This window comes from Suncus etruscus, chromosome 17 (assembly GCF_024139225.1).
Source record: "Suncus etruscus isolate mSunEtr1 chromosome 17, mSunEtr1.pri.cur, whole genome shotgun sequence".
In the NCBI taxonomy this organism is placed as follows: domain Eukaryota; kingdom Metazoa; phylum Chordata; class Mammalia; order Eulipotyphla; family Soricidae; genus Suncus; species Suncus etruscus.
Window position 1 is genome coordinate 63,404,055 of NC_064864.1, and position 12,778 is coordinate 63,416,832.

The window sequence follows — 12,778 nt, forward strand, 5'->3', positions numbered from 1 at the left end:
CAGTGGCAGTCTTCTAATAAATTCCTAATATTTTGGATGTCTGATTCTCTAGGTTCTACCAGATGCTTTATGTGTCTTACCTAATTAACTATTCATAAAAATTCGACGAGGAAGCTACCGTTATTGTCTTCATCTGACATATAATGGAAATAGGCTTTAAAGCGACCAGCTGAGCAATTTGTTCAAAATTACACAGTAATTAAGTGATGGATCTAGGATTTGAACCCAAGTCAGTCTGATGGTGAAGCCCTCACTAGTAACTACTGAGAATTGTTTTTCTTTCTTAGTTAAAGCATCCTTGTGAGTTATGGAGAAAAGTGAATGTGTGTGTGTGTGTGTGTGTGTGTGTGTGTGTGTGCATGTGAGTCATGATTATTTCTAAGAATTGTTAGACCACCATCACATAAAACATCACATTTGTTTTCTGCCTTTAGGGTAAGAATATAAGCAACTGTGCTTCCAGATAGAAAATAGCTTTCTAAGATATATAGTGCAGAGAATAGAACATTTGCCTTGCATAAGGCCAACCTGGATTCAATTATTAGCATCCCATATGGCCCCCAAGCCTGAGGACAGAGCCAGGAGTAACCCCTGAGTGTTGCCAGGTGTGATCCTAATATTATATATATATTTCATATTTTAACTATAAATAAGAGACTAACAAAGTAATTTTTAGGTTCTAATTTTAATCCATGACAGTCTTTCCAGGTAGAACTGATGATGGCCTTGCTCTATTGACAGCTCTGATGTATTGCCAACAGAAGCCTTGTTTCCAACCAAGAAAGATGCACATCTGAGATTCTTATAGAAAATTAGGGGTGAGGGGGGTCAGTTCCAATCGGTGCCCTCCTGTAATTCCCGACTTTGAAGGAGAGCAGCCTACCTGCTGAGGTAATCCCCAGTTGAAGTTATAAAACATTTCCATGGATACATAAGGAACAATCCCTCTTTCCTCTCTTGCTTTCTAAATAAACTTACTCAAATTTAAAAAAAAAAATTTTTTTAAAAACCCTCCAAAATGTTAAGATTTCTCCCATGTTAAAATGGTTTTGAATTACAATAGTATAATTTGATCCAGGAAATTCTAAACTGTGTCTGAAACTATGGATTAATTTGTTTAAGAAACATTCATTGTATTCGAGGTCCTGAGCCAGACTCTCTATGGAGGTTGCCCTGTTTGGGGAATTTGCCACTTAGTACGGCGGTTCTCAGATGCTAGTGTGGATAAGAAAGTAATTCTCGGATTTTGCAGTGGATAAGAACCAATGGGATACCTGTGAAGTGTCCCTCCCTGAGCCCCACTCCCAGAATTTTGGGTTTATCAGCTGAGGCCAAATTTTAGAGATATGCATTCTATCCCATCTCCACATACTTCTGAAGCAAGGGGTGTTTGTTGTCTCTAGAGAAGAAACCTTGACTCAGTAGATTTTAAGTTCTGATCAGCTGTTTGACTTGTTACCTAAACTCAAAAATGTAGAGTTGGAAAAAAATACTTTACTTCTAGTTGCTTCAAAAAGCCATAGAAAGACTTCCTGGAAAACCATAGAAAGATTTCTCTCTTTCTGACCAACAATGGATCAGTATGTCACCATGTCTTTTTAGAGGAGAATGACGTTGCAGAATTAAGATGCCTTGAGGAAGAAGCAAAAATATTTCCCTAGAACACTTCAAAAATATTAATGTGTGTGGGAGGTCTAAACACAAATATTCACAAATGTTTAAATTTTGCCAAATAATGTGAACTTTCTGAATGTTATACCCTTATTAAAACATGAGAAAATATGAGGCAAAGAGGGATAAAGGTTTAAAGTTGTCATTCTAGAGAAAATACTGGAAAAAAATTGGGTGTTGAGAGGAAGAAAACAGGGAGAAACTTAGATTTCCTGCTGAAACCACCAAATAAATCCACAGCAGCTGGTATAGTAGGAAGAGGACTAGAAATGAGAGTCAGCAAATGTGGCTGCAAAGAGGCTAGAGACTCAGCTATCACATGCCAGACCCTTTAGATACAGAAAGTAGAAGGACTCGAAAGGAAAAAAGAAGTGTAAAAGGAAGAAAGGACTAAAGGAAGAACAGGTATGGGAGGAAAAGAGAGAAGGAGAAGAAAGAAAGAAAAGAAAGAAAGAAAGAAAGAAAGAAAGAAAGAAAGAAGAAGAAAGAAAGAAAGAAAGAAAGAAGAAAGAAGAAAGAAAGAAAGAAGAAAGAAAGGAAAGAAAGAAAGAAAGAAAGAAAGAAAGAGAAAGAAAGAAGAAAGAAAGAAAGAAGAGAAGAGAGAGAAAGAAAGAAAGAAAGAAAGAAAGAAAGAAAGAAAGAAAGAAAGAAAGAAAGAAGAAAGAAAGAAAGAAAGAAAGAAAGAAAGAAAGAAAGAAAGAAAGAAAGAAAGAAAGATAGAAAGAAGAAATAAAGAAAAGAAAGAAAGAAAAGAAAGAAAGAGAAAAGAAAAGAACCCTGGGGGCCAGAGAGTTAGTATAGCAGGAAAGGTACTTGCCATACATGCCGCTGACCAGGTTCTATCCCCAACACCACATATGGTACCCCTCAGAACCCTGCCAAGAGTGATGTCCAAGCACTGCTGAGAGTGGCCGAAAATACAATAAAAGAGATTCCTGGTGCTAAAGCTTGCAGTCATGTGATTCTGCCTACTTATGAGGGCTTGAAAAAGACATGTGACCCTTCCAAGTCTGTGTGCAGCTATTAAAAATGGGGCCAGAGGCCTGGAGGACTAGCAAAGGGTCTTAGAGTCCTTGCCTTTTAAGCATGTGGACATGAGTTCAAATTCCTGGCCCCCCATGTTCTGAGCAGGAACCTCGCAGCTCTGCTCTCTGTGATCCCTGGCATCACAAATGATTCCTAGCTGCAGCACAGTCAATTGTGTGTCAGTATTACAAACAAGGACTGCTACCCTCTGTGAGCACCACAACAAAGATGGATGTATGACACTGAGTACAGGAAGTATCAGCTAGGGCCAGAACCTGTGTGAAACCTGCAGTGATCCCAGGGGGAGTAGCTCAGTGAACAGCAGTCCAGCACACCAGCACCAATCCCAGATGAGCCCCCATGGTGTGTAGCCCTGTGCATCACAACAACAACAACACCACAAATGATGGGAAGAGGAGGAACAAAAAATAAGAAGGAATGAATAAACAGAGACCTGCAGCCTACACAACAAAAATATATATAATACCTTAATATTAGATATTAATGTCCTAATGGGACAGGATCTTCCAACGTAAGGAATCATGAAAGATGGTGGTGGTGAAAGTATCATAAACTGCAAAGGACTCTTAGTGACATGTATCCTAAGTACCTCCTACCTCAGGAAAAAGTCAGGTTCAAGTGTGGGGATAAGCATGTCTCCTGGTTCAGCTCCCCAAATCCTTCCCCAGAAGGACCACCAACTCAGCCCTCCATAAGAGGCTTTCTCTTCCTTTTCCACACAGAGCTGATTTAGATGTTGCTTTGTGTGAGCCTAAGCTTGAGATTCCTTTCTTACACATCCCACTCTCCAGCTGTTCTCCTTGACCTCCAGAAGACTCTCCCACCTTCCCCTAGGCTGAGCCAGCTGCTGTCATTCGGACCACCTACCTCTTCCTCCTTGTTCTCTCTGTGACTCACCATTGGGAGGGCAGAGGCTGTGCCAAAGGGACCAAGGCAACTTGCTAGAGAGGTGCTCGGCACTCCCACTCGGGAGAAGAGGGAAAACAGGACAGGGATTGGCATGAAATTGTCTATAAATGTTTTTTAATTAAAATTGTGGTTCTTGGGGCTGGAGAGATAGCATGGAGGTAAGTGTTTGCCTTTTATGCAGGAGGTCATCGGTTCGAATCCTGGCACCCCATATGGTCCCCCGTGCCTGCCAGGAGCAATTTCTGAGCCTGGAGCCAGGAATAACCCCTGAGCGCTGCCGGGTGTGACCCAAAAACCACACACACACACACAAAAATTGTGGTTCTTGGGGCCAGCGAGGTGGCGCTAGAGGTAAGGTGTCTTCCTTGCAAGCACTAGCCAAGGAAGGAAAGCGGTTTGATCCCCCGGTGTCCCTTATGGTCCCCCAAGCCAGGAGCGACTTTTGAGCACTTAGCCAGGAGTAACCCCTGAGCATCAAATGGGTGTGACCCGAAAAAACAAAAAAAAATTTTTTTAAATTGTGGTTCTTGTTCTGTTTGGAAGTCTCTTTAAGAACAATCATGATCCCTGAGTGACAGGCAAGAGCTTGGCTCTCCCCAAAGCCAGTAAGGGAAAAGAAGTGAGAGCAGAGAGGTGATGGGTATAAACTGGTTCTTTCCCCTTTTAGGGATTAAAAAAAGGGAGGCAAAAAGAAGGGCTGCTAGGTGACCCCAGCCTGGCAGAGAAGCCTGAGCTAGTCGAGCAGCCTGATGCTGGGGGGTTTTGTGTTTTCTTTTCTTTCATAAAATTATACCACCTTCTCCCTCCCCCTTGTGGGCCCCAGCCAGCAGCCCTGAAAGCCAGCCAGAACCACCCACGCTCCAGCCCCGGGGCCACCGGGCGGGCAGAGGAATCCCCAAGTATTCAGAGACCCAGAGGCAGCTGGGAGAGAGTGGATAGCCAAGAGCGACAGATTAGAGAGAAGCCACGGAAGAGGAGTAGACAGAGCCTGAGAAGAGTCAGCCTTCCAGACCTAAAGGAAAAAAAAAGAGGGAAAGAAAGCAGGAAGGGGAGAAGGGTGGAAGGGAACTAGCCCAGAGGGACAGACTTTGGAAAACAAAAGTGGCCTCACAGGGGGGCTCTGCTGCTCTAATGTCCTAAAAATGCCCCCTGCTTGGGAGCCCCAGGACCTGTTTGTCCCATTGTGCTCAGCACCCCCAAGGTCTGATTTGTACCTCCCGCTCCTTTGGATGCACATATGTGCAGTCCACCTGGGAAAGAGAGGTTCATCTTCGAAGGGTGCCCTAAAGGAAGTGTGAACCCCACATCACCCAGATCTTTGGGCACCACAAAGAGGGGTTCAGGGCGGCAGGGCTAGAAGGCTGGCAATGATTTGGAAACGTGGATTGTGGATGAGATGGGTGACTCCTGCAAATTCCTGAGTGCAACCCCACACTTCCAGGTGGAAACAGAGGCATCTGTGCAGAAATGGTTTGTCTAGCTGTTGCATTTCTAGGTGCCTCCAAGCTTCTCTAACTGCATAGACTTACTGTAAGTCGACAGCCAGGTAATATTTTGCCTATCCTTGTGCCTGAAAGTGCAGAAAATCACAAACACAACATACATGGGAATATTTTTAAAACTGAACCTACTGTGAGCCTCAAGAGACAAGAATTATAGGGGTGTCCAAGACAAGGTTCCCAAATAAAATCAGGAACTGTAAGCTAGAGAGCTTCAAGATCCAAGAGACAGAGACCCTCAAACAAATTGTGCCACAGACTAAAGACAAGAGTCTGTCTCAGGACCCAGATTTGCCCAAGACCTCTTCCAGAAGCCTGCGCCTTTGGCTGGGTCTTCTTTTCCTTCTTCAGTGTCTTTGTTTTGAATCCTTCAAATACAAGACAAAGGTACAGCTCACGTATCATCATAGATAGATAGATATATATTTCACTCTCACCACATAAATACAAAACATCCAAATATCCAAAACATTCAGAACAAAGTTAGTAGCCAGGATCCGGGACACCTACCCACGTTGGAATCATTCGTTATTTTCTTCACTATGTCTTTGGGGGAGGGGGGCAAGGTGGGTGAGAAGGGAACTTCCCATGTAAATAATTTACAATAAAATTACTGTTTTTTAAAATGTTCTGCTCTTGCTTGGGATGGAGGGATACATTCAAGACACTGCGGCCTTCAGCGTCTGGGTCTGTAGTTTTGGTTCAATTGTGAGTGGCCTTGACTGTGGGGATGGATGGCCATTGTTATGCCAACGAGTGATGAAGCCACAACCAGAGTCAAGGTCCAGTTTTCTGACTTGGGGACCTTCAAAGTCCTGGGATAATTTTTCCCCCTTGACTGGAGTTGGTGGGGGGCATGCTTTACCATTAGGCAGGGAGATAATCTAGTAGAAACTGAGCCCCAGCACCCTGCCTGGCGGTCCCTTCCTCCTGATTCCCAAAGCACTGCCCTGAAATTCGTTTCCTGCGTGATGGATGGAAAAGTGCTTGGGGGTGATAACAAGCCAACTGAGCTGACCGGCCTCCACCCGAGTAAATCTGCACACGAGACGTGGTGGGTCCAAAACACCAGATTGGGCAGCTCAGGAGATGTAGAAGGGGTCCGTCTTCAGGGGGAATCTTAAGCCGATTGCCACCCTCAGAGTAGCCGCTGAAAGCACTTCCTTTCCTTCTGGCCTGCTCTTCTGCTTTTCCTTTGGAAAATGCCCGCTGAAGGTCACTCTACCAAGAAGTTGAATTTTGCGCTTTCTCTAGCCTCAATTTTCTTACACCTTCCAAACTCCGTAAGAGTATTTCCAAATGGGGCTCCGCTTCTTCTGGTTTTTGTATGGTGGTTGTTTAGTTTTATGTCATTGCTGTTTAAAGTAAATGTATTGACCAAGGTGCCCAAGTATGATGTCTGTCTTATTGTTTCCAGGGTTAGGTAGGACCGGTGTGATTCCAGTTCTTTTTAAGGGTTTAAGGGAACTCAGCAAGATTCATTCCACCAGGAAGCGGCTCACACGTTAATGGGGTCTCCAGTGAGGTCTGAAAAAGCAGGATTTAGGGAATACCCCTAAAGCCCTGATTTCATTAGCAAGAGGAAGGAACGTCCATCCTTTTTGGTCTAAGGAACTCAACAAGTCTTTCAGTCCCCAGGCATCTGCGTGCAGCGTTTTTCTTCCAAACAATCAAAACGATCTTCAGAGGCAGCGCGCGCTCTCGGATCTACAGCAGGTGTCCTGGGCTTTGTACCTAGAGTCCGTCTTTGCCTGGCCTGCGGGGCTGGCCTCGCCTTGGGGCTTCAGGTTGGCTAACTCGGGCATTTCCCCCTCAATTCTTTGGATTCTCCCGGATTCTGAAGGAAGTTTGTGGGGCGGGGAAGGAGGGCAGGGAAGGCGGAGGAATGATGGGGGCGAAAATGGGGGGGCGCCCAATTGAGATGAGGTCGGGTAGCAGAGCCAGGTGGGGAAGAAGCGTTGTCAGAGGCCTCGTGGGATCCGGGGAGCGCAGGGCCCCGGGCGCCTAATGCGAGAGTCCATAAATATCACCACAATAAAGACTCTACATATAAATACAGGGACACACTTCAGATCAGTCCAGCGCTTTTTTCTCGGCCCCGTCTTTATTGTTGGTCCGGGAGTAAGGCTCGAAGGCCGACGAGCTCAGGTAGCGGGCGGAGAGTTCTTGTAAATTCCCGGCCAGCGACCCGGCCATTGTCAACGGGGCCGACGACAGGCGGCCGGCGACGGAGCCGAGCAGCGAGGGCACCGGCAGGCTGAAGAGGCCGTGGCCAGCGGCGGGCGCGCCCGCATGCAGTCCTCCGGGCCCCGCGGGCCCCGCGCCTGGGGCGGACGGCGGGGTGCGGAGAGGCGGCGCTGGCCGGGCCCGGGCCGGTGGCGGCAGCGGCAGCGGCGGCGGCAGCAGCGGGCCGAGCCCGCAAGCGGCGCCCGCGCTCAGGGGCCGGTAAGCTGGGCCCGCGGAGCGCCGAGCCGAGCGCGCCAGTGGCGCAGGGCGGCAGCAGCGCGGGCAGGCCGGGAGGCGACAGCAGAGCGACCCTGCTCCAGCAGCCGCAGCACGCTGCACGTGGCGGCCGTCTCCGACACCACCGAGCGCCAGCTCGAGTCCTTGCCCTGGTCCTTCTTTTGCTTCGTTCGCCGGTTCTGGAACCAGACCTTCACCTGAGTGTCGGGGCACAGGGGAAGACAGGAGAGAAGGGCGGGAGGAGAAGGGCGTCAAGGTGTGCGGGTTCACGGACGTCCCTTCGTCCACCCCCAGTGCCCACTCCGCCCACAGCCCGGGAACTCCGAGCCCAGGAGATGCGGCTTGCCAAGGCCGGGCCTCTAGGAGCGGGAACCACCCGCCACTGCTAGCCCAGGTGGGTCGAGGTCGCAGCTAACAACGCAACACACATGTCCAGGTCCTAACTCCAGACAGTGTCACGGGGTTCTCTGGGTTGCGCCCCAGCCCGCAACCAGGTTGCGCAGCAGGAGTCTGGAGTGAGGCCTGCAAAGGTGCTGTGGAGACGTGGGATGGATGTGGAGGTGTGAGTGGGGAGACCTTTCCTCTGCCCAGGCCCTTAGCCCATCCGGCTCAAATTTCACCCCAAGCTTCTAGAACTCTTGTTGAATGCTCCAGGGGGGCAGTTTCTTGCCCTGCAGACTGGACTCCACCAATAAAGGCCCACAGGGATTGGGTGTTGCAGAAAGGAAGCATTTCTGCAGAATGGACTTGCCAAACTTTCTCTGCCTCCTCTAGCTACCAGACTAACTGGAGGTGCTGAGAACACCCTGAATTTGATCACTCCACTGTTGTGTATCAGGAACTAGGGGGTTATGGGAGGAAGTAACTGAGGCGGGAGGAAACTTGTTTCCCTCCACCAATCTTCCCTCTCAGTCCTTCTCCCTTGCCCACCCTTACTGATGGATGGGTGGTTCCAATGAAATTTCACAGATAATAAAGATCTTGTAAACCAGGAAGGGTGGAAGCAGCAAAGAGAGGCTATAATGACTGGCTCTGCCAACTTATTTTCATGGATAAGAGCATATCGCATCCTAAGGTCTCAGCTTTCCACCCATATCCTCAACTGCAAAAATGCTGCTCATTGGCATCTAGGCTGGTACAGAGAGAGGCACTGGGAATCTTCAGGCTTCTTAGGCCACACTGCTGGCAGGATATGGTAGGGTCTGCAGCAAAGGATGCACAGGAGGCAAAACTCTAAGACCCTCAAGAGCTCCCAGACCAGAGTGCTCATGGCTAGCTTCAGTGGCTGCACAGAGACCCATCACAGCTTGGAAAAGATTTTAAGTTGATTTGGCTAGGCTAGACTATGGGTCTACATCAGGACACCAATACAGAACTCATTAATGGCCTAGGTAGGGGTTAGGCACTGCTCCAGGGGAAGCCTGGTGTGCCTAGACTTAAGTCTCAAGATCAAACACCTTTTTGCTAAGCCGAGAAGTCACCCACAGCACTCAAGCAAAAGCTTCAGATCTAGGCCTTCTTGCAGAGTGAACCTGTGTACTATTGGGGGTGGGGGGAAGCCCGCAGGGGAAGTTTGCCAAGGAAACTGGTGTCTGGAAAGCTGGTCAAAGAGGGGTGGCGGGCAAAAAGACACAAGGAGTTCTTGTTGAGCAGAATGAAAACAAGGAATTCCCAGGACAGGGTTCCATGAAGAAGTCCCACAGGGCAGATTCGGAAGGAGCGTTGTGCTCCAGTCCTGTGTGGGCGGCCCTGATGGACTTGGACAGGGGAAGCTGCTTCCAGAAGGGGGAAAAAACCTTTCTTTCCGGTTCCACAACTCCTCCACTTCTGAGGCTTAGTCCAGAGGGAGGCAGGTGCGGAGAAGTGTGAGGCCTAGCCACCCAGTACCTGGGTCTCCGAGAGGTTGAGCTGCCGGGCGAGCTCTGTCCTCTCCCGGCCCACCACGTACTGGCAACGCTGGAACTCCATCTCCAGGCGGTACAGCTGCTCCGCCGTGAAGGACGTGCGCGTCCTCTTGGGCCGGTCCAGGTCCAGGCCCTTGGGCAGGATGATCTCTCGGATGGACCCCTTGGCATCTGGGGAAGGGCAGATGTCAGTCGCCGAACCCGCCCGTTCCCCTCCACTTTTCTGCCCGTACCGGGCTTTAGTGACCATCTCCTTTGCAATACCGAGTTGGTTGGGGTTAGGGGTGTGTGGGGTGCCACCACAGCTGGGGGCAAAGATCCGAGGTGTGTGTTAGGGACTAAGAGGTGAAACCCACACAGGAGGAAGAACCAGATTTTGGAAAATCACTGGCAGAGCACTAAGAAGGGAGTTGGGGGGGGGGGGGCAATTCCAAACAGGCAGGTTATCCTTCGGGCCTGGGGGCCTTACAGCGAGGTTTGGATCCTCTTCTACTCTGAGGGTCCCCACACTGACCAGCCAGCCGGGGTTCCACCTGCGGGCCCCAGCCTCGGCGTGTGCAGACCAAATCGTCCTATTGCGAACCCCACCCTACTCTATCCCACCCCGGGGTTCCGCGACTCCCGGGCTGCGAAAGAGGGATCGAGTCGCGGCCGGCGGGTCCTGGCGATCCGCGGGTGGAGAACGCGCGGGGCCCGGACCGGGTCTCTCCACGGCGGCGGCCTGAGCCCAGCGCACGCCAAGCAGCTGAGCCGAGCACCGCGGCAGCCTGGGCGACTGGGCCAGCGTGCCCAGCCGCTTCTCCCAGAGCAGCGGCCGGCCCGGAGCGGCCACAGGCCGGGCGCGCAGTCCACGGCCAGCGCCTCTTTTTCGCCCCTTTGGCGCGTTCCACCCTCCCAGGCAGAAGGAGCCCGCAGCGGGCTCGGGGCTGCTCCTCCGGCCCAGAGAGCGAGCACTTTTCGCCCCAGAGTTGTCCAGCTCCTTCCCGGGGTCGGAGGCCGCAGCCTGGAGCTGGGGCCCGCCGGGGGCAAGTCCTAGTCCTGGAAGCCGCCCCTGCAGCCCAAGCCGGCGGGGCCCCTCGGGATCGGGGCGACTCAAGGCGAGGCCCCTGGAGAGCGCGCGCCCCGGGTGCCGGTCGCCTCCGCGTCCGGCCGGAGCCGGGGCGGGGAAGGGCCGGGAACTTTGTGCCAAGTGGCGGGCGGCACCGGCTCGGCACATCGCGGCCGCGGCTCGGGGCTGGAGCGCAGTTCGCGCGACCGAGTCGCCCCCAGCGAACGCGCGCGGCAGCCGGGCCACCCCCCCACACACACCCCCGAATCCCTACCTCGGACCAGGATCCGGCGGCAGTAATCCGGGTCGGCGGCGGAATTGGATTTACTTTTGTTACAGTCGTCGGCGGCGCCCTGCGGCTCCTTGAGGAAGGCGGCGGGCAGGCTGCCCTCGGCGCCCTTGCCTTCGCGGCTCTCCTTGTGCGCGCTCTTGGACACCCGCGCAGCCTCCGCGTCCGAGTGGCATCGAACGTCCATTTTGTCCTGGTTTCCCGAACATAGGAGAGGCGAGAGCGACCCAAAGGGGGGAAATAGAAGGCGGGGAGGGGAGAAGGAGGAGGAAAGCAAAAAGGGAGGAAAGCAAAAAGAAAAGAAAAGGAGGAGGAGGAGGAGGAGGTAGCGCGGCTCCGACCTCTCCAAGGCAGCCGGGAACGGAGCGAGGCGAGCGGCCGGGCTGGAGGTCCGGCTCAGCGGCTCAGCGCGGCGGCGGCGGCCGGCGAAGGGCGCACGGGCCGGCCGGGAGGCGGCGGCGGGTCTGGTCCAAGATCCCGGCGGGAGCGGCGGCCAGACCGCCTCGTCAGCGGCCGCGTCCTCGGAGCACGTCCAGTGTCCCCCGGCCCCGGCGAGCGGGTGGCGGGCGAGCGGCGCGAGCGAGTCGGAGAGGCGGCGATGCCCGCCCGCCCCGCCACTGAGCCGGCGAGTTGTAGTTGTCCGACAGACAGCCGGGTTGGGGGGGGGGGGACGCGCACTCGCTGTTGCAATTGATTACGGGTAATTTCGCAGCCCCCACGTTTCGGTTACCTCATGAATACACTAGATTGTTTGGATAATATATCAGATCGTAATGGATGGTTTCTGTCCTTGTCCCCAATCAAGGAGGGCTTTCGCCAGTGAATACACGGAAATGATTGGTCTTGCTTTCAGGAAACACAATCAAAGACCCGCACTTGCAGCAAAACTTTTGACAAGATTCATCCTGGATTGTTCGTACCATTAGCAGACGTTATTAACTTTCCCTGCGCCTTTGACCCTCCTGGTCACAGACGGACTAGAGGGCCTTTCTCCGCACTCGACAGAGAGAGCACTGAAGGAGGGCGGAGGGGGGAGGGAAGGACCCAGCCAGCCGCCCTCGCACGCTCGCTCTGCAGCCCCAGAAAATACCAGCCTGGTGCTGGGGTGGCGTGGGGGAGGCCGGGAGGAAGGAAAAAGGCTCTCCCGCCCCACGACAAAATAAAATAAGGAGGAAAAAGTATCCCCCTCCCCACTCGCAAAATCCAAGCTCTCCTCCCCAGCAAGTCCTTAACACACCTCAACGCTGACAGCCATCTTAAACTGCCACTTCTCTCCAGTTAGTTCCAGCGGGATTTTTTTTTTCATGCCTGCACCTCCAGCAGCCCTGAAGCAGCCCATTGAAAGGGCAGCTTTGTACTCAGAGAGTGAGTGAGTCCAGCAGAAGAGAGAGAGAGAGAGAGAGAGAGAGAGAGAGAGAGAGAGAGAGAGAGAGAGAGAGAGAGAGAGAGAGAGCCCGAGTGTGAGTCGATTGCTTCAAAGAGAGAGAGAGAGAGAGAGAGAGAGAGAGAGAGAGAGAGAGAAAGTTTTCCCCTCGCTATTTCATTGTCTCTGCTACAATATCTTTGAGAAAAGCAACAGCCAGTAATCCAATAAGAGCATTGATTAGGCTACAATGATTCAATTCAAGCGCACGGCCTTGTGCGCGGAGCCTGCTCCAGCCCTTCTCGCCACCTTGCCCGGGCAGAAGCCCTCTCCACGCCGCTCTCCCCATTCATTCCTTTATGGGAAATGCGGAGCAAAAGGAGTGAAAGATGGCAATTATCTAATTGGACTATTAACAAACAGTGCTCCGAGTGCGGCGGGCTGGCGTGGCCGGGGAGGGGGAAGGGCCGCGTCCCTCCCCGGGCCTCATTCACCGAGCGCTGCGGAAAAGGGATTTTTTTTTTTCCTTCAAGAGAGCTGCGGGGAGGGCGGGCGCTTTGGGGGCGCAGAGGAGAGGTGGGAGGT

At 52.0% G+C, this 12,778-nt stretch overlaps 1 protein-coding gene across 1 annotated transcript; it reads right to left on the reverse strand.

The window, feature by feature from the left end:
• Positions 1 to 7,199: 7,199 nt before the first annotated feature.
• On the reverse strand, positions 7,200 to 11,753 carry VAX1 (ventral anterior homeobox 1). The gene is given in 6 exon segments (XM_049790442.1): positions 7,200 to 7,458; positions 7,460 to 7,656; positions 7,658 to 7,786; positions 9,477 to 9,664; positions 10,816 to 11,511; positions 11,648 to 11,753. Coding segments are annotated over 6 exon segments (1,575 nt in total).
• Between the last annotated feature and the right edge of the window lie 1,025 nt (positions 11,754 to 12,778).